Source organism: Columba livia, chromosome 3, assembly GCF_036013475.1.
Source record: "Columba livia isolate bColLiv1 breed racing homer chromosome 3, bColLiv1.pat.W.v2, whole genome shotgun sequence".
NCBI classification, from domain to species: domain Eukaryota; kingdom Metazoa; phylum Chordata; class Aves; order Columbiformes; family Columbidae; genus Columba; species Columba livia.
The window spans coordinates 91367912-91390869 of record NC_088604.1 but is presented as its reverse complement, the minus strand read 5'-3'; the positions used below and the strand labels follow the sequence as shown (position 1 = coordinate 91390869).

Genomic DNA, 22958 nt, shown 5'->3' with positions numbered 1-22958 from the left:
GTTCAAGTACGATGTAAGCAGGGCTACAAGACTTCAATATTGACAAAGAAATCACACTTCATTTAGATAACAGTACTATACGAAGCTTACACTGAACAAAAGTAGTAGCTTTGATTCCCACCACTACAGACTCTGAACAAGGACTAGCTAAAATAACAGTAAAAGGCAGCCTTCTCAGCACACATTACTGACCCATTCACTTTATGAAATGCAATTAGGTTGGCCAAGGCAGCCTCCCTAATAAAGAAGACTGTCTCCTTTTTACCTTAGTCAGATGCTTCCAAATGCATGCTGTGTTATGCCAGAAGGCTGTGGGCCAACATGACTTTCAGTAGGCTGGGAATCGCAAGACACCAGCCTGACAAATACAAATTCTTGTCAGATCCTAGTTTGCATGACTTACCTCCAAAAATGACACTCCAATACTCCTGCAATTCCAAATCTTGAGTGGTTGTTCTAGATGGTTCTGTCGAATTCTCCTCATACTGTGCCAGTTTAAGCACCTGTCTTGTCCCCAGGCTCCCAGGCCACAGGATTAAGACTGGATAGAAAGTGTTTGTTCAATCACTCATTTTGTAGAAGGCAAACCCTAACTGTATTTAGTATTGAGACTGCATAAGATTCTTGAATCAGATTGACAGTGCACAAGCAACAATTCTAAGGAATTCTGATGCTGGCAATTCAAACACTTTGACAAGCCCCCTTTGGAAAACCAATAGAGCTGCTTAGAGGCCTTAGGAACCAGGGCTTTAAGATCAGTGGCCATAAACATTTGATCTAGTGTTTCTGAAATGAGGTTCATGAGCTGTCTTAATTTCACATTTTCACTGTAATTATAAATACCTCAAAGATGATTAAAACAGTTTTAAAACATTAGGTAACTGCTCTGCTGGGACCAGTGAGGGTAACCAGATACAGGGGTCAATGCTTTGTTTGGGGATTCTGGTTGCCTTTAAGCAAGATAACGATATAGCGTATATAAGAGCAGTCAGTTCTTGCCAGAGGAGTACAGAGCCAAGGGGCACAGAGAGCCACTGGCATTCTTTTGGGGTCCTGGATTCGTCCTTGGTCAAAACCAGACTTGCTTTCTGCTTAAAAGAGAATAAACCTTGACAAAAAACAGTAGTGCTAGAAGCACAGTCATGCTCCTCAGTCAGCAAGCATTTTCCTTCTGTAATTTGAGATGACTGCATCCTGAATGGCAACTCAGACATGGTAGTTTCAGGAAAGTCCAGGTGTGAGACTAAGTTATCCCGATGTAGCAGCTGACAGGGAATAAAGTCCAAAATAATTAAAAGAAAGCAAACAGGTTTAGTTGTCTGAACAAGGAATTTTAATTTTAGGTCAACTATTGAACTAGGTCAACATCCAGTTCACAACGTCTACAGATAGTGGGCATAGCCAGTCACTACGGTAAGTTTATTGAAGCACCAAGCTCCACACAAGACTGTAAAATACATTTTAAACTACTAGTAAGAAAGCTTCTTCAAGTCAACAATACTATTAAGGGCCAGAGTTAAGGACTAAGTTTTCACCTTCCAAGCTATTTTAAGACAGCCAATCCATTGCATAAGCAAACCAAACTGCTACATACTGAAACACATAGAGCAGCAACTGTATTGAACAATTCCTGTAAATAATTCAAGGATACATTGAAACAGTATGGGTAAATTGTAATTTTTTTATTGGAAAACAAATATACAACTTGGAATGGATTTGAGGCAAATCGTGCCATAAGCAGATTTTTTTGAAAATAAGTGGCTAAACAAAGTTTAAAAAGCATAGTAACAAGAGGAGAAAATATTTTCTGGTACAGGACCAGCAGTACAAAAAAAAACTTGTGTACGAGTACCTGGATAAATCACCCGTTTTGCGTTAGTGCAACTTAAGTTTCATGTTGTTGACTGTCAATTGTCCACAACGTTAAGACTCCACATTTCAACAACATGTTACAGGTATGGCCACAAACAAGTTACTGTGAAGTAAGTTAGGAGAATGATTTTTACAGTGCATTAGCCACATGTATATATACACACAGTTTTATCCTGCAGCTAGCTGCAGGACTCCTTATCCTCCATAATAGAAAGCAGAATAAACTCCTTTGTGTACTGAGAACTAGAGCCAGCATGTTGCTTTAACTAAGGAATTGCTAATGCATGGTAAACCCCAACTTGCTTTATGTAACTTGTTACACTAGTCATACCTAAGTCTCCTAAGGAAAGCTACTTTTTTTTAAACAGACAACCCAGATGTTCCCACAGTTAACCAACTCTAACTTTAGATGTGCAGAAGGGCTTAAATATCCAGAGTAAGCCACATGCAACATTTGTTACTTAGATCAATTTTTCCAAAAATCAGAACAATGACAGTAAGATAAAGGAGAAAAACATGGAGGAATGGCCTTCTAATTACTATACATGCATATTCTTTTGACAGTAAGGGAAAAACCTTTTACAGATAAGTTACAAACAGAGAAAAGGCAAATAAACAATTTTGTACAAGAAATTTAACACATTCTGTACAACGTCTTCACTTCGCTGTCATCATTTGTACAAACTCTGTAAAAGGAAAGAGTTGCATAAGAGTTATTCAGTGAAAAATCTGAACTGCAGTATCTGAGAAGTGGCCTACCTTACTTGTGCTGAACTTTGCTTCAAAACTATGTTTTCAGTTACATTCAGAAAAGCATCTTCCAGGTAGCCCCCTTTTTCACTAATCACACCTAAACCCCTCCTATTTTTAATGGGAAAAGGCCTCTACTTTTATTAAAAAAAAGTTGGTCCTTCAGTGAATTAGCAAACAGACTTAATTCCAAAATAAAACATTACAGGGCCCTCATGCCCACTAATTTACAGATAGCAACAAGATATCTAAGAATGATTAAAAGATCAGTAGAACTTACACTGAAGCTACCATCAGCTAAGCAGGGGTACAAGCAAGACACTTTTTTTTCTTTTTTTTTTTTTTTCTTTTTTTTTTTTTCCCAAAGAATAGCTCAAGTTTTACTGTTTTGCATGACTGGCTTTAAGCAACTGAATCATTGCTTATTCACAACACATTGGAAGTTAGATGCCACAAAACAGGCTTCTTCACTTATCTTGCTAAACCACAGTTTCAGATACAGTAACAAAAAAGAAACCAGGAGCCTAAAAGGAGTTAACTGGTTGCTCAAGTTTCAAAAGAGCAACTCAAAACACAGGGATGCCTCCCCTCTCCAATGGCATCCTCTACACAGTCTACTTGTAAGTACAGCAACAGAGCAACAGCCTTGTTCATAAAAATACCTTTTCGCTTATAGATGTGTGCTAATCCTAAAGCCACAACCAAGAAGGCCTTAAAGGGAAACCACATCTACACCTCAGAAACATTAAGGGTATTATTTGAACATCTCAGAGAAACAAGCTATGATATTTTCAGAGAGTTAAAATGAGAACAAATTCAGCACTTCTGAGCTGCAAGCATTTGTCTAACAGAACTCTTCCTGCTTGAGTCACTTAAGTTTCAACGCCCTAAAGAATTAAATAAAAACAAGCTACTGCTGCAACTGATTTGTGTGATGTTATTTAAAAGGTCTTGAAATTTTTGTGCATTTTGGAGGCTTTCTGCCTCTAATAATTCTAAAAGCATTAATGAAAAGTGAGTGACTTGCTACTGTCAGACCAACATTGATTAGTGAACAGAACACTATAAAAAAATACATGAACATCTTGCCTAGATTCCTTATTCTAATGGTCATTAGATTTAAAAGTTATTTCTTGCACTGCACAGTTGAATAGTCATTTTTTACCTTTGGCACAAAGGTAGCAATAACCCACTCAAACTGAAACCTATTTAGAGGTACACAATTTACATACTAAAAGACATAAGCTTAAAGGAACATCAACTGTTGATATCTCATCTGAACATTCCCCTATTTTAGCTTGGTGTGGCTATTAGCATCTACACAATCACCAGCATGACAAGTGCTACTCAAGAATTGACAAACAGCTCCTTACCTTCATAGTTTACTTGACCATCACCATCAATGTCTGCTTCCCTAATCATTTCATCAACTTCTTCATCTGTTAGCTTCTCCCCAAGATTTGTCATCACATGACGGAGTTCCGCAGCACTAATGTAACCGTTACCATCCTGGCAAGGGGAAAAAAGAAGACTGGAATAGACCTGTCTAAGGCGTAGCAACTTAACTATAACTTCAGAATATTGCAGAGCAAGCTGAACATTAAAAGTTAGTGTAGCTTTAACCACTAGCATTTGCACAAGGCAAATGAGAGCTCTAAGCATATCTACAGTATATTTTCTAGGATGTTAGTCTTAAAAACACATTTTGGAAACAACTTATCCAATACAGTCTACTTTGGCTGTTCTATCCCAAGACATTTTTTTAATCACTAACAAAGCAATCAGCACCTTTTGTAACCTTTAAGTGAAAGATACCTATTCAATCATGTGACTGACTGTTTCAAGTGTCTTGTTTCTTAGATCAGAAGCTATTTCTCATTCACCTGTTTCAGGGGATACTACACATTAGAGTACTAGTGTATCCAAACTCTGGACTGACCACACCCCAAGGTACTTATCATATATTTTCTGTTTAAAAGTGCATATTGCTTAAGAAGCTGAGTAACTTTAGACTCATTTAGCAATTCACTTGGCAAAGACTAAGATTTAAAAGATTACTATTCTAAATATCCAAGCAATTTCCCTGCCAGCCTTGTACAAGTATTTTGGTATCATAGCAAGTGGTAGCTTAATAGTATGACCCAGTACTATCATGATGACTCATCTGGCTTTCAGGTGCAGTCCCACGGAGACTGAACTTTAGGGGTGATTGCAGATAGCCCTCAATTCAGTGAGGAAACTCAGAAGTCAGACTGAGTTTTCATAACAGAAATACTTGTTCATATAAACATTTTAGTACCTTGTCAAACACACGGAAGGCTTCTCTAATTTCTTCTTCACTATCTGTATCTTTCATTTTTCTTGCCATCATTGTCAGAAATTCTGGAAAGTCAATTGTGCCGTTGCCTGCAAGACAGTTACTTCGTTAGAAGAATAGGATTTAGGCACTTTATTATTTTACTTATTAGTAAAAATCTTACCATCAGCATCTACTTCATTGATCATATCCTGTAGCTCTGCTTCTGTGGGGTTTTGACCAAGTGATCTCATCACCGTCCCCAACTCCTTTGTGGTTATAGTACCATCCCCATCCTTGTCAAATAGTGAAAAAGCTTCTTTGAATTCTGTATAGTAACAAAAAAGGAGTTAATCCCTTCAGCTTCTACATGTTAAGTTTACTTAATCAGATAAGAATCCATTGCTGTTTTCAGTGCAAATTTAAAAAAATTTATTTCATTCTCAAGAAAATTTCAGTATACTGCTCAGTCTGCTGTAACTGTAATGCAAATATAGAAGCACCGACATCTGGAAAACAACCTGCCAGTCCACCAATCAACCACATTTTGACCTAAATACAATAGAACAATTTTAGATAATAACAAACATCTGAGTACTTCTATCTTGAACCAAGACCCCTAATACAGAGCTGAAAGGAATAGTTAATCTGCAAACAGAATGATCCACATCATTGGTAGAAACTGTTTCTCTCATGAGAATATAATAAACTACTTTGAAGAAGCTGAAAAATGGTACTCAAAATGGAAGCGCTATTAAGCTGTAGTATTAATGTTACTAATAGAAGAGACAAGTCAATGGAAAAAATGTATAATCAGACAAAACTAAAAATAGTTTCTCATTATAACCTACTTCCGCTGGACGTGCAAGTCTGAACAGTATATGCTACATGAAGCTGCAGTACCTAGCATCACAGGTCTTAACATTTGGCTATACCTAGCTAAAAAGGAACGTCTCCCATTGGACTTCCGCAGTTCTTCAGTCTGTGTATATACACAACTCCAGCCAGCTGTTCAAGAAGGAAAGCCACTGGAGTCTTAATTTCTGAAAAGCCGCTTAAGAAAACTGCTTCAGCCCTGCTGTATCCTGAAACAGCCTTCACAGAACCAGTCAAAAACAGCTGTAAGGCTGCTTAACTGTGTTTCCATGCTACCTCTTAACCCCCTACAATAGCTGTATTGTAGCCAGCAATATTAATACAAGCATAACATGTTTAATTGACCAGTCCAAAAATGAAGTTGGTTTTAATCCATGCCATCTGTTTGTCATTGGCCACAGACCTTAAACAAGCTCACTGGACTATAACTGTAGTTTGTATATGAGCTACTAAACATAAAAACCTATCTACTTGCTTGTGTAGTTCAGACCCTTTTACAGCTTTCAAGGCATCAGGAATCATGACTTCTGAGAACTTGTTAGGTCAAGGGTACTCCTGCATCAGAAATACTTCCAAAAATTATTTTTCCAACATTTCCAAGCAGTCAGCTTTCCAGATGGTGAGTTTGTCAGAACAGAATTAGTCACAGTAAAAGTTGTGTTTTCACATGAACTACATAAATTCTTACTTCATCCACTTCATACTCTGAAACACTTGAGGTGAGTACAAGCTGGCAAGTGTTAAAAATGCAACTACAAAAATAGGCTTTTTATAGTTCATGAGTGCAGCTGTAATACCAGAGCCACAGTTGAGTCCCATCCAGGAAAAACCCACTCTTCTACATCTAACAGTTTGAAGTGTTCCAAAAGCCAACTCCCACTGTTCAGCACACAAGAATCAGAGCAAAGCTACTGCACAACCAAAAATTTCAAGCCAGCATTGTATAATCACAAAGCAGAAACAGGCCTACCCAAACAGGCAGCTATAACCTGTACCTACAGTTACTTCCAAACAGCCTTTGGGGCTAGTTTCAGTTCAGTAAGAGGCAAACAGGCTTATTACTAGGAAAGTTTTATACCAGCAAAGAAAAGGCTTTTGGGTCAAGCCTAGTACAGTTCATAGTCTATCATGGAAGGACCTCAAAGGAGAACACTGAGTCTTCATCAAGAGTCAGGTACTCAAGCATTACTCAATGTTTAGCTGTTAACCATCCTTAGCTTTAAGGTCAGCTGTCACTCATCCCAACAAGAAGCAGACTTCACAATACTACAGTGATCCTGCTTAGAAAAAGTAATACCTATTTTTTAATGCAAAACTCAAATATTTGCTTTCAACAACACTGGCTATTCAGTGGTATATTATGAACACTTGAAATTAACCACTTGAAGGACAACTCTCCCCCTTGAGTAAAAGATGCTGTAGGCTAAGAAATGACCAGTTATAAATCATAACCCTGAAGAAAGTAAAGTGAGTCAGAGATCAGCAGCATATTCCTGTTTGAAGTGCTGAATCAAGTTAGGAATACAATTGAAATAACTCTTTAACCACTTCTAGGAACCACCTCCAGTAATTACAACAAAGGAATAGCAACCCATGCAGATACAGTTTAGACTAGAACAAGAACAACCTAGCATAGCTTTGGAGAATTTGTGGCAGTGGCCAGTGAAGGCAGCTATGAAATACTGAAATTCAGTGAGCAACTCAATTCTAGCTTCTGCAACGTAAGACTGTAAGACATACCTCCCACACTTAAACACCTTAACTCCATGCAGCCTGTAAAGCAAATTCTCCTTCTCTTCAACACTCCTCTGTAGAAAACTGCAAATGAAAATTCCCTTGTATCCTAGATAAGGCTAACCTGTCAGAAATGTGAAGACAGTGACAACAGAACCACTCATCTTAAAGCCAGCCTACAAGATCTCAGCCTTCCCTTCCTTCTGAAAAAGCACACCACATCACGAGAAAATACTACTTCCAGGCCCTATGAAAGAAGGGCTAGTCCAACAGAATGTGGACTCTTAACACCCTAGCTCAAAATATTCTTTTTAACAACAGCTTGAGGCATCTCTGCACTACATCACCTTTCCCAGATGAAGTGGCAGTCTTCAGTGTCCTAATATGTTCAGTGAATCAGAACTACCATTCCCACTCACCCAGTTTAGCCAGCTATGCTTGGAACTTTGATAGGAGAATATCAATTGTTCTCATCACAGCTACCAGAATCTTAACACTTAACCATGACTATTTCCACTGTGAAATAAATTCTAAATAACTTTTGTGGTCAGATCCCCAACAGAGAGCCAGAGTACACTAAATGAACAAGGCATAACAAACACCATACATAGGCCTACTTGTACAGAGAGCCCATTTAGACCTCTCTGAGGTCTAGTGAAAGCATAGCTCACTAGACCAGTTGCTTTGTGACAAAAGTATATTTACATCCCACCCCCCCAACCACTCACATAAACCAGTTCTGACCTATATACCTTTTTAAATACAATGCTCAACCAAAGAGATATCTATTTGTCTCTGCAACTTCAATCGTATGGAATGAAGCTGCAACTAGGATTCACATTCTATTCTTACTCAGCTTCCAAAAAAACCACTTTTTCATATAAAAAAAACTGGCAAGTTCTTCACCCCTACCTATAATGACAAGAAGCTTCAGTCCCATATGATCAATGAGTTTCATGGGAAACAAGAAAACCTGGAATCTTCAACAACTATTACAGTGCTTCACAGCACAAGCAGAATATTTGTTTTAAGCCCAGGAGAAATGGCTGCTTTAACTACTTTGGCCTCCTATTTAAGTACCAAAATGGTGTCTCTACCTTGCAGTATCATTTTCTTAAGGCCACCTTCAAAAGCTAGTATCTTCAGATAAGTTGAAAAGGAATGGTAGGAGGCTCAAGCCTTTAAAACCACAGTCTGTAAAACATGCAAACTGTACCTCTAACAGTTTTCTCATGCAAGACACCAGCCTTCAATGGCAAAACTAAACCAATAGCATAGTCAGCCACCACCCTTCCTAAACAGGATGAGGGATTGTTCCCTAACAGACTAGCAGCAGGCTTAAGTCTTCACATTGTTTGCAAGTAAAGCATAAACCTCCAAACACATTTGCTTCATGAAATACTATAGCTGAAGTGAAAGTGGCAAGCCATTTTTGCACTGGATACTAACACTAAGTTATACTTTTATTCTTTCCACATAGATGAAAACCCTTTATTCCAATATGACAAGCATATTAATACTCACTTTTGGCTCTGACAACTACACCATCATTACTGAACAGCTAATGTTTACACTAATGCTGAGGTAGCATTAATATGCTTCCTGGTCATATTCCATAATCAGTTACATCAACTAATCAAGCTTCTACAGTTAAGAACTGGAACAATAAACCATTATTGAAAAGAACAGCAATGACAATTGATAAAGCCTGCTCCAACTAAACTGATCACAAAACCCTTATGAAATGCAGACAGCTTCCAGAAAAAAAATCTCAAATTGAACTAGATTTGACCTGTGCTTACTCATAAGACAGTACCATAGCAACAAGTAAATAGACTAGGGACATTCCACAAAACCATTATTAGTCTCATATGAGTTAAAGCAAGCTTCTGAAGTCTTAGAAGCTACAGAAGAATGTTCTTGCACTTCAAATTTGGCAATTATGGTAGAAACAAACAAGTTCATTATGACACTTCTGTTTAATATAGTGTCTTTAAGAGCTACACCATAGTTAAATAGCAATGCCTCTTAGAGGCTGGTACTGTTAGATTACCAGAACCTTAACACCCTCTAAAATCATTTCACATGACAGTTATGCAAACCAAGACTTTCTAGTATTAGCACTGTACACTTGCCAGACCAAAAGCCCGGAAGTTTTTGAATGTCCATGGCAAGGCTGAATTATGAAGTCACATGAAGAATGGGAGTTGAAATCAGTCTTCAGAGAGCAGTGACAGATACTAGTTTGCACAAGCAGGAGACATAAGCAGAAGTTTTAACCACTAGTAAATGGCTGTCAGCATGTAGAAACGATTGTCAGGTGGCTAATACTAAGACATAAGAGAGGGATATTTGAGCATTTCAGATCAAGCACCAGACAATCAGAACAGTGCACAGAACACTTGTGTCCAAGTACACAATGCAGTTCCAAATACAGAATATCAGGAGCTGTCATCATGAAGCCAGTTCCTGCTGTCATCAGAACCAGCCACTCTGAAACATCTCCACTGACAGATGATCACAAAGTAAATTGTTTTTGCCTGATGTTAGAAGAACACTCCAGGTTCCAAGTCTTCACCAGAGATTTGTCACCCTCCTCACCACCCACTTGCCTTTCAGTTTGCACTTAGGACAATTCTATAGTCATAAGAAAAAAAAAAAAAACAGAGTACCACGTAAAGCTGCAAGGACTGTCTAACTATTCCAGAGGACAAAACTTCAGATTAATTGTATCCATGGTGCTTTTACAGCAGATAAGCCTTTAAAACTTAAGTGACAAATTAAAATATTCCACAATAGTTCTTCAGTATCTAAGAAAGCTAAATATCTTGTGTAACACAGACTGTCACTGGATTAAGAGATGTGCCAGGTCAAGTAGGAGTAGCAACACAGCACATAAAAACCTCACCTGCAATCTGCTCTTCTGTCAGTTGGTCAGCCTGCAATAAAAGAGAATATCATTATAGTTGTAGCAAAAGTTTAAGGCAAAATAAGACACAGACTTGTAGTGGCCTCTCAATGTGGTAGCCACTCTTCAGAATTTAGCTGTAGCAGTCTGAAACAGTTCTAACACACAGCTCAAAAAGTCATCAGGATTGCCTGCTAAGTAAGACCTGGCAGCCTGTCCTCATTTCCTGATCCTGCAATATCTTGTACACCCAAATAATGGATTACCATGTATATCAATCAATTACCCAAGCAACACTAGCAAACTCAAGGAACACAGGTCAACCTAGACTTGTTTTAAAAAACTTAACACAGCAGGCTACTGGCTGTAATACCTTTGTACAGTAGCCTCAGATTTAACACTAAACATTTTAGGTCTAAGTAATGCAGCAGTAATCCCCAAATGTCAAGGTGACTAGTCTCTTTCAAATTACAATACTATAACTAGGAAAATATACTCTTCTCAAGAATTAAATCATCTCTTGATTAACATGAAGTTTCATGTCCAAGACCTAGCTGTAAAAAACAGAGTCCATATAATCAGTACTAGCAGCTTCAGCCCAGTAATTTCACTGCATTTGTCATACAGATGTCTAGACTTCTTTTAGACTCTTGTCTAACAGACTCAAGTAGTATAAGATAGTCCACAGGGCCACAAAAGCAAGTTTCAGTGGTGTAAGACAATTTCTGTATCAGTTGGGTAAGCCCCAGTTTATACCTGATTTTGCCCCATCACTGAACACTTTTGAATCAACTAGATTTAACAGCAATAATAAAAAAAACCAAACCTCCATCTTTGAGGCCAAACCCCAAACAGATTTCACTCATGAAAGAAAACAAAGGTATTTGAAGAGTCTAGAAATACTTTCCCTAGGTTTTCAAGTCAGTCGATCCTTCAAACAAATTCTGGATAGCTTCAGTTGAGCTGCAGTAACAAGTTCATGCATTTCCTTCAAAGCTCCTTGAGCTCTTTACCCCATAGTACTCCATGAAAAAGTAAAAAAAAAAAAAGACACACAGAAAATATAAACACACTACCCAGGTTCAAAATTGCTTTTTTAGTTTTGTTCCTATTGCAACAGCAACAGCCTTTTTATGATTACTGCAATACTGACAGTTAGAAACATTTTCAGGCATTAGCTGTGCCCAGAAAAGTCTCTCTACACATCAGCCATCTGCCAATGAAATACTTAGGAAAAGGTATATTCACCACCTGTCAGTTTTTACTAATTTCAATTTGAATTACATTTTTATATTGCATACAAACCTAGAAGTTATCAGCCTCCAGTTATTCCTCCTGTAACAGAAGTGAATTAGCTGCTCAAGCAACCATACAAGAGCCAAACTGCTTACAAAACAAATATGCATACAATACAGAAACAGTCCAAGATAAAGGCCCTGATCAGTGATTTCTCAGACTGAGTGTGGCTCATCTCTTCTCATAATCAAGACCATAGTACTGAGCAACTTCTAAAGGAGCAGCCAGTGGGTATTCGCAGCTATAGACTCCACTTGTTCCAATTTCAGCAGCTGTAGTAAGTACTTCTATGCAGGTTCAACTTTGTTTTTAAAGAAATGAGATAGTCTAGGGTGGCAGCAGCACCGCTGAGAACATCACCAATTCAACATTAGGCTCCAAAATAGAAGCATTCTGCTGGTCACTTAACAAAAGCCTAGCAGATTTTCACTAGTCTGGAGTGTATCATTAACACAGACAGGCTCATACCTTTGCATGGTATTTACATTTTTATTGCTTGAGTGAAGAGAACGATGTGCTACATATCTCTAGGATATTTATATCAACAGAAAGCTGTATATCAGATTTAAGTAGCAAGTACCTAGTTTATTTAGGTCAATACTTATGGGTTACCAAGTTGAGTCACATACTGTTTTATATAAACAGTTTTATATAAAGACATGACATTAAGCAGTGTTTAAACTGTTAAGTGTTCCCAAACTTTTTCTGTGTCTTCCAGCAACTTAACTTATAGCCACTAACCATAAATTTGGATAAGCTCTGTCATTACCTGTAAAAGGTAGAGCCTTTGAGAACAGCACAAAGCATATTAGAAGCCAGTGGTACACGGCAGTTGAAAGATAAGCTAGGAGGTGGGGCAAGGTTGAACAAACACCATCTGTACTCCGCAGTGCTAGGCTCTGCAGCGACTGCTGCGCAACAGCAGCAAAAGGCGGAGCCAGCAAGTCTGCCCGGTCACCCCCTCCCATGCCACTCAGGTGACGGCTCTGAGCCAGGATCCATGCCTGCAAGTTACAGGCCACTGGGCTGTCCCTAGAGGGGCCTTCTGGAGCAACCTGTCCTGCATTTAAGCTAGATACGCATCATACACGTGACAGTACGCACACCTTCAGTAATGCAACCCAACTTCAGAAACAAACAGTTAAATTACAACTGTAACATGCTCATGCTGAAGTTTTGACATGCCCCTAACTATGGCCAAGATCCACCTAAAAACCTCCTTTGATGAAAGCAGGGAAGCCATCACAGCTTTGACACCGCATTCTCCAATTCACACTGCAGGACTTTCATTTTCACTGCAACAGTCCCCATTCTGCTGCTGCCCGATTATGTTGAGGGCCTGACGAAGAATCTAAGCCTCCTAGGAAAGACGGGGAGCTGTTGTGTGCGCAGCAATTTCAGTGGCACATGCAGCCTCTAGAGGTAGTGTTTCATTACAGCCGGAGCTGCTATGCAGTGATCATTTTAGAAGAGCCTCAACAGAAGCTGACTAACACTGCCAGATGGAGGGCAATCAGCAAATCACAGAACAGATGACACCACTCCCCTCCAAAACTTGGCATTTTGGCATACTTCACAGACGTTACTTCTGAATGGACAGTTCTGTTTTGGCAAGATTAACTGAAGAACTAGACAGACTAGCATATGAGGGCCAAAATTATGCTTATAGTAGCTTAGTTTTTTAGGGGAGCAAAACATTCTGCTTCATCTAGCATATGCAGTATTGGACAACATATATTCACAGGTTTAGCCAGTCTGGTCTGTCAGGGTGAACGATCTATAACCACATTCAAAGTGTCACTGTGGCTCCTGGACACACCCATTTTTATACAGACCTTGCTTGAAGACACTCCATTTTTGGTTCTGTGCAGATGATTACTAAAAGCAATAAGAGGCTTTTGCTGCTAGATTCACGGGTTTTGTCCCTTCTAGATCATTTGCTGTACGGGTTCACAATTCGAGCAAAAGAAAACAACGACATTCATGCTTCTGTTCACCTAATTACTTTGCCTGGAGAAAGCACTTAAAAAAACCCCCTTAAAGTTAAGTACCCATTGTTCACTTTAGACATGGCGAGTTGTTAGTGATCCGATTCCTTAAAAAGCACGTAATGAATGAAAATGCAATTCCACTATACTGCATCTTCTCTTAATGCAGAGATGATACTAAGTGGTCAGTGGTGTTGCTTTCACAACAGAACTGTTCCTTGTCGGGTACGTTTCAGTATCCACTTGTCTTAATTAAAAAAGCTAAACTCGTATCCTTTAGACCGAATTTGCAACAACTCTCCAATTCCACAAAACATGTTCTGACAGTTGATTGAAATCCTAAACAACCATATTCATAGGAGAAAAACAACTTGTGCTTGAGCAAGAAAATGCAAGACCGTCCACCACAACGACTAAATTGGGAAGCCAAATTTGTCGGGGAAAAAAAAAAAAAAATAAAAAAAAAAAATCCCTTGTTCAATAGAGCCACCGAACCAAGGCGTTGAAACCAGCAGCAGAGAGCGGCTCCAACGTGAGCTGACAACAGGTCTAGCAAGGAGCAAAATGGTGCAGTGAGGCAGCCTGCCCCTCATCATCATGCTATTCAGAAGCTGCAGGGCTCCGCAGTGCATTATTACAGGCGCAACACACCTCGCTAGCGAGCCAGACATCTTAAGGGCTCGCAGCAGCCGTTACCAGCCCCATTCAGCCGCACACGCCGGCTTGCCGGGGGAGGAAGCGATAAGAAAGTGGAGCTGGTGCCATCGTGGCAGGCTCCTTCCCCCCTCCCGGCACCCTCCACGCGGGTCTCCTCCCAGGAGAAACCGTTATCTGCCGCTCCCCCTCACCCCCCCCACCCCCCGCTTCCAACCGACACACGCCCCGACAAAGCGTCATGGCGGTCGAACCGAGTGGCAGTTTGAATTTTGAATCCGCACCAACGCCCCAGGGCGGGAAAGGGACCCGGGCGGGATTCGTCCACCGGCACTTCCTCCTACGCACACGGCGCCTCCGAACAGGACCCCACACCCCAGCAAACCCGCGCTGTGGGGCTGAACCCACCGGCCACGACAAGGACGCCTTCACCCCTACCCCCACCCTTCTGCAGACGACCTCGCCCCACACCAGCCAAACCACCTGCCCCTCTCCCTTCCCATCCCCCATCCGCACTCAACCACAAGCCATCCCCACCCTCACCCCCCGCACCAAACCAGCACCCGCAAAGCCCTGCCACTATCCCATGCCTAGGGACTCACCATGGTGGCTCGGCCTGGCTGTGGGGTGTGGAGGAAGCTAACGGCTGCACGGGGCACAGGAGCAACCCTCCCGCTCTACAGCTCGCCTCACACTGAGCCCTGCCTGGCCGCCAGCAGTGGCTCATAAACCTCCTCACAGCCCGCCCGGATCGCTCCGCGCCGCTCCCTCCCCCCTCCCTTTTCCCTGTCAGGGAACGGAGCTGCGAAAGAAGTCCCGGCTCCTCGCGCTCTCTCGGCAGGCCCCCCGCGCCCCGAGCGCGTCCCTTTTCTACCCCCGAGCCCCCAAGCCCCGGCGGAGAAAGGGACGAGGTACAGGAAACAGGGGGGGGGTGCTACTATGAGACTGCGTGGGGGGGCGTAGTGGAAAGCAAGCTGGGGGACTATTTTTCTGTGCGGAAGAGGATCTTAGAAAAAATACCGAGGAGTGCGGCGACTCCAGAAGGAGGGCGCTGATTGGTGGATTCGTACCTGCAATGCGTCACTTGGACATGCACAGTCTGGGCTGGGAAGCGGTTACCCCTCCCCCCCCCGCTCCTGCCGCCCGCAGTACGTGAGGCCCAGCCCGGCGCAGCGGGAACCGGGACGGGCCCGACCCTGGCCGGGCTGCGCCGCCGCCAGGCTGCCCCGGTGTGCCGCTCCCTGCGCCTGCGGAGGGCGGGCGGCCCGGGAGGACGGCAGGCTCTGCGGCAGGGTGTGCCGGGCAGGCAGGGCCCCAACGTCTCGCCGCCGCTGCGGGAGGAGCGGGAGCGGCGGCCGCGCCGCAGAGGGCCCGGGTGGGCGGAGGGGGGGAAGCGGGGCGAGCTCCGGAGCGGCCCCCGGCGGGCAGCGCGGCCTCTGGCCACCCACAGGCCGTGGCGGGCGTTGTCGGTCGGCCGCTGCGGAGGCGGGGAAGGAGGCCCGGCTGGAGCGGGGCCCGGGCCGCAGGCTTCGCAGCGCGGCTGCAGCCCGGCTCTGGCTGCAGTCTCTTGGTGCATTACCCTGAGACTTGAGCAACGCGCACCTGGGAAATGTACCCCCGAGAGCGCGGTGCCAGAACATTTCGAGCCTTATCTCGCCGTGCTCCGGAAAGCCTCACCCACAGAGTCACTAAATGTGACTCCCTCTGCATCCATTACAGATCAGAAAAATTCCCACCTTGCTCTGCAAGCCAGAGATGCTTCATCACCAGTAGCGCTGTCTAGAAGAACAGATTTCCCCGTAACAAACCACATACACCCTGATCTTGTGCCGGGGAAGGACAGATGGACAGCAATTCTGAGCTAAAATCTCACGTTTTACCAGGGTATCCTCCAAGATGCATTGGGGAAATTACTTCAGATGAAATTTTCAAACTTGCAAATATATTTTCAGAGGCATATAGCATACTTAAAATCGACAAATAGTTCCAAGAAATAGCTGCAGTGTTGGCTGAGTTCAGTGAAAGACCTACCTGTCATCTCAGAAAACCACAAGGCTTATTTTGGGACCATAAATACATTATTAAACTTCAGGGGCCCAAGTCTTGAGCTTTCTGACCTAAGTTTGAAAGCTAGTTACCTGTCACATTACAATCCAAATTATCTACTTACATATTGTATATATATTTAGTTGGCGTTTGTACAGTGTTTATAAATGAATATTATTTTATATTTATCTACTCGTTACAACACAAATCAGAGCAATGGCTCTCACTTTAGACACTAAAGAGATTTCACTCTTTGCAGTCGTTCTGTAAGCCATATAAATAGAATGTGCTTGGGAGGGGACTGGCATGATCAAACTCTTAATAAAAATTCTGTGACGTTTTCCCCTCAGACTATTAATTTAAATTCTCTGTCCATCTCTCTTTTCAGAAGTAATTGTGTGTCCCCCAAATTCAGAAATAAAGGGGGAATGCCAGAACGGGATCTGGTTCCTTGAAATAGTCAGAGACCTCTTCATCCAGCCCAGTGCCTCCCATCCTCTCTACCTCACTTGTGATCATAGGGAATACAGAAAACAACACTGCATACTTTAATTTGGCCTTCAGCCTTGAAATCTGAAGTTACTGTTTTGTGATACGTTAGCGTTTTAGGCCTCCTTTCTGCTTAGATGCGTTTATTGTCTACGAATCAATCACATGTAAACTATTTTCAAACCCTGATACCATTTTAAAAATGTGTAATACATACCTAGATGAGTAGAATACTTTTCAGGGAAAGCAATAAATACCAGGGTTATTGTTATGCATGCCTCCTTGTATCTCTGTCATGTGAAACAGGAGCAAATCCTCACATATGTTCAGGCTGTGCTGGATGCAGATGGATGAGACATCAAGGTGGCTTCAAGCAGTTTTACTCCTCCCCATGGCCCCTTTGGTTCAGTTTTAAGGATTGCTCTGACGTTCCCAACTTCTTCACAGCCTCAGAGGTGCGAATCACTGCAGACAAGTTCTTGACCAAAAAATTCGTCACGCACTCTAGATTTGGGGTAAAAGTGGTGTAGCACCGCTCAAGGTACGTGTATGTCGCACCCTCAGATCTGGAGCGGAGCAGAGTGCTGGTGCATCTGTGTGGAGGAAAACCATCTTTGGTGAAGATGCAAGCCTGGGTCCTGGCAACGGAACGCCCACACACGTGTAGTGCTGGGCCTGACTTACCAAGGCCTTTCCTTGGCGTCTGAGCTTTATCCTCACAGGATCTTGGAGAGGCAAAGCGTCTCGACACCCAGCTTCATGAGTCGGTTACTTGGGTGCCAGAGATCAAGGAATTGAGTGAGATGTGGTATATGAACATTTCTGTGAAGCAGATCCCAGGAGATATGATGAAAAATATATGGAAGGGCTGTACGGAGACAGCATGTTCTGCCTGAGTCCTGTTCCTGGAGTTTGCTACTGGCTACCTCAGGAGCACAGAGGCTGTAGGAAATGTGAGGCCCACAGGGTAAATAAAACATAGGATCTTTCATTATGGCTTAAGGGTCTGCCATGGAGCAAGGATTTGAATGCAAGTATTTCAGGTCCTAGAGAACCTGGCTGCCATACCGCTTGTTTCTATATATGCCCACTAACGTACTGGCTATCTAATTTATAAAATTCTTTCTTTTAGTCACTTTCTATTTTCTCTAAAGGTAGTAGAAGAGGTGGTCATTCACAGCATCTTCTCTCCGCCATGTGTTTACTGTGCTCCCTGGTTCCTTGATCTCTTTCTCTCCCTTTTCTCTGTTCTTATGTGTCTCCTTTTTTCCATCTGCATTTTCCTCCAGCAGCACCCATTTCCTGTGGGTTTCATCACCACCCCCACCCTGCTTCCATCTGTTGAAGAGATCAGCCACGAAGTTAACTTGCAATCACACTCCCAGTGAAATTACACCAACACGTACAGCAGCATTACGAGGCATTAAAGCGAACACCCCAGTGAAATTAGTGGGAGAGAGGGGAGTTAATCTCTCTCACAAACAGTTTGTCAGCAGTTTCAGGTAGGTAAAACAGCAGCTTCTCAGGTATATTGAGGTCAGGGTCCTCTCCAGGTATCCTAGAGAGGCAGAATTGCTTTCCAGCAGCCTGGCTGACACTCTCCACAGCCTGCATGTGCCATCAGAGGCAGGGAAATGCGTCAAATGACCGGCCACAGCTGCAGGCTACGACTGACACCTCTGACAGAGCAATAATGGGAACTGACTGCAATTTCTCTGGCGCAATGGTCCAGTAGAGCTCTACCGACTCAGACTTTTTAACATGATAATTTCTCTCTCTGGTACGTAATTTAATAGATTTGCCAATGTTTGTGCGCTGTGCCTTTTTTTTTCCCCCCACACAGAAATGCAGTCCTATAAAGTCAAGTTTCAGGGTTGAGGCAACAAACTAGAAAAGCAATTTGAGTTACAAGGTTAGATGAGCTGTATATGCCAGCAATTTTCACAGTTACTTTGTGTGGTATATTTAATATTGTATAAATTCAATTTATTCTATCCTTTTAATAATACTTTAATGGATCATGTGGACTGCTCTATACAGAGTGCTCTGCAATGGTGTAAGACACTATAGTTGTCTCCTCAGGTTTTCCTATGTCATTTCTGTGTAGATTATAGTAATAATTTGAACAACCTAATTAGAAATTAATTGCAAATTTTATAAGTTAATTCCTTGAGTAAGAAGAAAAAAGTTCTCTATTCACAGAGAGTACTAAAACTTGCATTTAAGTAACAGCTACATATAGAAGGAAAATAGCTCATGGCAGATTTTCCATAATGGCTCTAATTTTTTCCAGCTTTGTCTGTACTGAAGAACCTGCCACCCTGAAGAAGGCCTTCATCTCCAGTTCCAACTTCAAATCATGCAGCCAATGGCAAGGGGATAAAACTAAGTTGTACATCAATATTTTACCACCCAGTTGTACTTGGAAGGCCCACTTAGCCCTCAACAAGCAAAAACTTTTCTGTGTGCAAAATTTCAAGTTGCTGAATGAGACATTCCTGTTTCTGATATCCTGAGAACATCTACTGATCAGACAACCCAAAATGCTGAGAAATGGGGTGACCGCTACTCCAGCTGCCCTCACCTCACCTAGATGGCAGCGGTTTGGAAAATACAGAGGTTTGTTGACTGTATGGGATGGAACACACCACCTCCAGTATAAACACGGTTGTGGGAATAGCTGCACTCTTTCTTTACACCTTGCTGTGTCTCTTGTGCCTGATCCTTGCCGCTCTCACACCTGGGCTGCATGGTGCTTGCAAGCACAGGGGTGGCCCTCCTGCCCTAGGACAGGGGATTCCTCCCACTTCTTCAGTTTCACTCTCAGTGCTGAAGGGGATGCAGGCATACCCAAATCAGCATTTTGGTAACTCTCGTACAGTCAGCAAGGCAGCCCTGGCAGCGCGGAGCTTTATAGGAACTGTCAGGCCCACTCAAAAACCTATTTGAGTTTGCAGTTAGCCGATACAGGACTATGCGGCTCCTCTACTCAAGGCTAGATGTTGTAAAGCTAGTTCGGGTGACCTAAAGCTGAGTCTTTAACTGTATTGTGACCATTCAGTAAAATGAAACAAGATGGGAAAGTCCAAAAAAGTAGATAGGTGCACTCACATAAAACTGAGAGAGGCTGGAGGAAGACGCAAGATAGTCAATCTAGACTAGGATTAAGAGTAGAAAGCCAGTGGGACTCACAATCTTTCATTTTTTAGGTATTTTTTAAAGCACTAATTAACTCCTTCCATTTTATGAGGATTTCTGATGGAACATTGTCCATAAACCTGCAGTATTTTCTGGACTCCTATGAGGAAAACATAGCTCTAGGTCTTTTTCTCACCAGCATATCATTCTGGAAGATGTGAAAGCTGCCTGGGCAGAGGTAGTAGGAGATCCCCTTTCTAAATCATGGTATTGAAGTACAATATTAGATGGTCCTCAACACTAATTACAAACAAGATCTTGCTTTTTCTGTGTTCCATTTTCTGAAATGCCTCAACAGGAGGGAAAGCATAAACCCCGTATTTCCTCCAAGACAACAGAAATCTCACAGTCATCATCTATACTACAGTCCTGCTTTTCCAGGACTGGAAATAATAACATAAGACTTACAAGAGGTAACACGAAGTCCAGGAAATTGCAGAATGTGTTCCAATGTTTTCATATTCTGCAAGGGCTCCTTTTCTTTCCTTTGATGAGCTGTAAGAGAAAGTCTTCAAGACTCACCTGCAATTCCACGTGTGGACCAGAAGCCTTCATCCATGAGAACTACCACACGGTTATTACTTGCAGCTGCACTGTGTGAGTTGCAAGCCTTTTGAATTACATGCTGCATGCCTGAGGACATGGTAACGAGCCTCAGTCCCCAACAGAGACTCCCTTCAGTTCAGTGAATACAACTGAGGAAGTACTTGCAAATGTGCGCTGGCTAGGATTTTGCCATTTTCAGTGGGAAAATGCAAACAAAATATGGTTATTCACCCACCAGACCATGCCATTGTCATGGGTTGGTTTCAGTTTGCCCAAAGCCAAGCCCACAAAATATGGAGTGAAGGAGGAGTACAATGGACTTAATAAGCTTGACAAAATGCATCCGAGCAACTGTTTAAACTTCCCCTCGTGTGGAAATCTAGGAAGACAGTGGTCAAGGAAAAACTTGGTAATTCTCCATTTTGATGGGAAGAGATGGCTAGAGGAAAATATATGCTTTTCCAGGTCTGAAGACAGTTAGTTTTGGTGGCTTTCTACATGGGAGGTTTTCATCCTAGCATATTTTTAATTTATTAGCAAACAAAAAACCAGAATAATAGCTACCTCCTATTAAAAAATTACCGGGGGAGGCAAAGCAGTGCTTATAATAGAGTTATTGCCGCAACCTTAATTAGGGCACAGTGCCAAATACCTCAGTGATGAAAAACAAATCAATGTAATGATGCTTTCCCATTGCCTTGTTTTGGGGGAATGAAACGTCACAAAACATATTGCACACTTCCTATTGAGAACCAGGGCATATGGGACTGATCTACAACAGAAGGCAAAAGGATTTTGTTTAAAATTGGTGCAGGTAGACAGACAGCTGCTGAAGGAACTGAAGGTTAAAATACGTTTTAATTTTCTAATGGTAGCAAAGTATGAAGAACTTATTGACTATAACATTTCAAATATAGTATAGAATCTGACTAGACTAAATGTATCTACTTCCCTTTTTCACCCAGATAGACATTGTTTCACCTAAACTGAAACCGCTCTAGAAATTCACACTATGTCATTTAGTCTGTGCTCTAAGGTCCTGCATGCTCAAAGTGTTTTTGTCCACATACTGACAGCCGAAGAACCCCACCTCTGTTGAAGGTGATAGGCATTTCACAGGCTTTCTTTCAGTGGGTCACATCCTGAGCATCTCATTCACTTTTTCCTCTATCCGTACTCGGCCATGCTTTCAGAGGAGTTTATCCACATAAGGGCTGACTAAACGCTGAGAAACCAGTTCAGAGTTTGGCTGTCTTTTATAAATAATGATTCAAAGGTTTGATTTAGCTACAGATGAGCGTAAGCCACAAAAATTGCATCTGGCTCCTAACTGTGTCAACTCCCATGGCAGAGATTTTTTTTTTCCCAGCCAAAGCTTGGCCTGAAAGTTCATGCAGAAAGACAAACTGTGAATCAGAAGCTGGTATCAGTGCTCCAGGTGAAGTGCCTACCAAGATAGCCTGCAGCCACATGCCAGCTTGCCATTGACCTTTTATCTGCATAAATAGTCGTGACCTTTGGGCTGCTCAAATTAGTGCTCGCTGCTCGAGCAGTCAAGTATCACAACCCTGTTCTGATCAGGACACATCTCATTGCCTCCAACTGCTCCTACTGTCTCCTTGGCGGGGCGATGGAGGTAGGTGGGGGCACGGGGCAGCCTTCTCACATCTAGGGACACCCTCTGCCTCAGGGGAAATCCACCGCTGGCTGGGTAAAGACCATATGGAAGCCTGACTACATCAACTGAGCAACGTGGAGAGCACTGAGTGAAGGAGCTGACAGTCCGTCTTTGCATGGACACTTTTCTATAAATAAACAATAAACCTTCTACAAACCTTTTCTACAATAAACCTTCACCTTTGCCCTTGCTTTAATTTATTGCCCCCTCTGATTATCTTTCATCATGTTTAAAGAAAGTCTTAGAAGAGTTTTAAAGTCAAAAGAAATAAATCGCTACCAAAATAGTTATTCTTTTGCTAAGGCAAAAGTGAGTTGTTTTTCTTAAAAACTGTAGTATATCACAAAATCACAGATCTATTTAAAATATCATCTACTTTTTCTTCAGTGGACTGTATGCTGTATAGGGTTTAATGCCCATTATTTTCTCAGTGGAGCAGAGCTAGCATGCTCTCTCATATAAATAAACATTTAGTCTTATTTCAAAATGCATCATTTGTGTCCCTGAAACCACAGAAGCTTTAGTTATTTTTGGGAATAGGTATTTACAGTTTTACAAGCACATTTTTTCCAATTGTTTAGAAGAGATTTTTGGTTACTTAAGTGACAATATTGACCAGGCCTGGAA

The 22958-nt window shown here is 42.0% G+C and overlaps 1 protein-coding gene and 1 long non-coding RNA gene across 2 annotated transcripts; one reads left to right on the top strand and one right to left on the bottom strand.

Moving 5' to 3' along the window:
- Nucleotides 1-1667: 1667 nt before the first annotated feature.
- Nucleotides 1668-15361, bottom strand: CALM2 (calmodulin 2). The gene is made up of 6 exons (XM_005503832.4): nucleotides 14977-15361; nucleotides 10437-10467; nucleotides 5103-5246; nucleotides 4922-5028; nucleotides 3996-4131; nucleotides 1668-2558 (listed from the first exon to the last, which is right to left on the bottom strand). Exons 1-6 carry the CDS (start codon nucleotides 14977-14979, stop codon nucleotides 2530-2532), a joined length of 450 nt encoding a protein of 149 aa, XP_005503889.1. The 5' UTR covers nucleotides 14980-15361; the 3' UTR covers nucleotides 1668-2529.
- Nucleotides 15362-15499: 138 nt separating this feature from the next.
- On the top strand, nucleotides 15500-22818 carry LOC110359774 (uncharacterized). Its single transcript, XR_010471888.1, has 2 exons — nucleotides 15500-18411; nucleotides 19203-22818. It is a non-coding gene; the product is annotated as an uncharacterized LOC110359774 (long non-coding RNA).
- Nucleotides 22819-22958: the final 140 nt, after the last annotated feature.

Bases quoted from the DNA above. Each gene is read 5' to 3' on its own strand.
- CALM2 (XM_005503832.4), bottom strand. The intron at 5,029-5,102 runs GTAAGATTTTTA...ACTGTCTTGCAG, and splicing joins CAATGAAGTAGATGCTGATG to GCAACGGCACAATTGACTTT. The intron at 2,559-3,995 runs GTAAGGAGCTGT...TTCCTTTTACAG, and splicing joins TGGTCAAGTAAACTATGAAG to AGTTTGTACAAATGATGACA.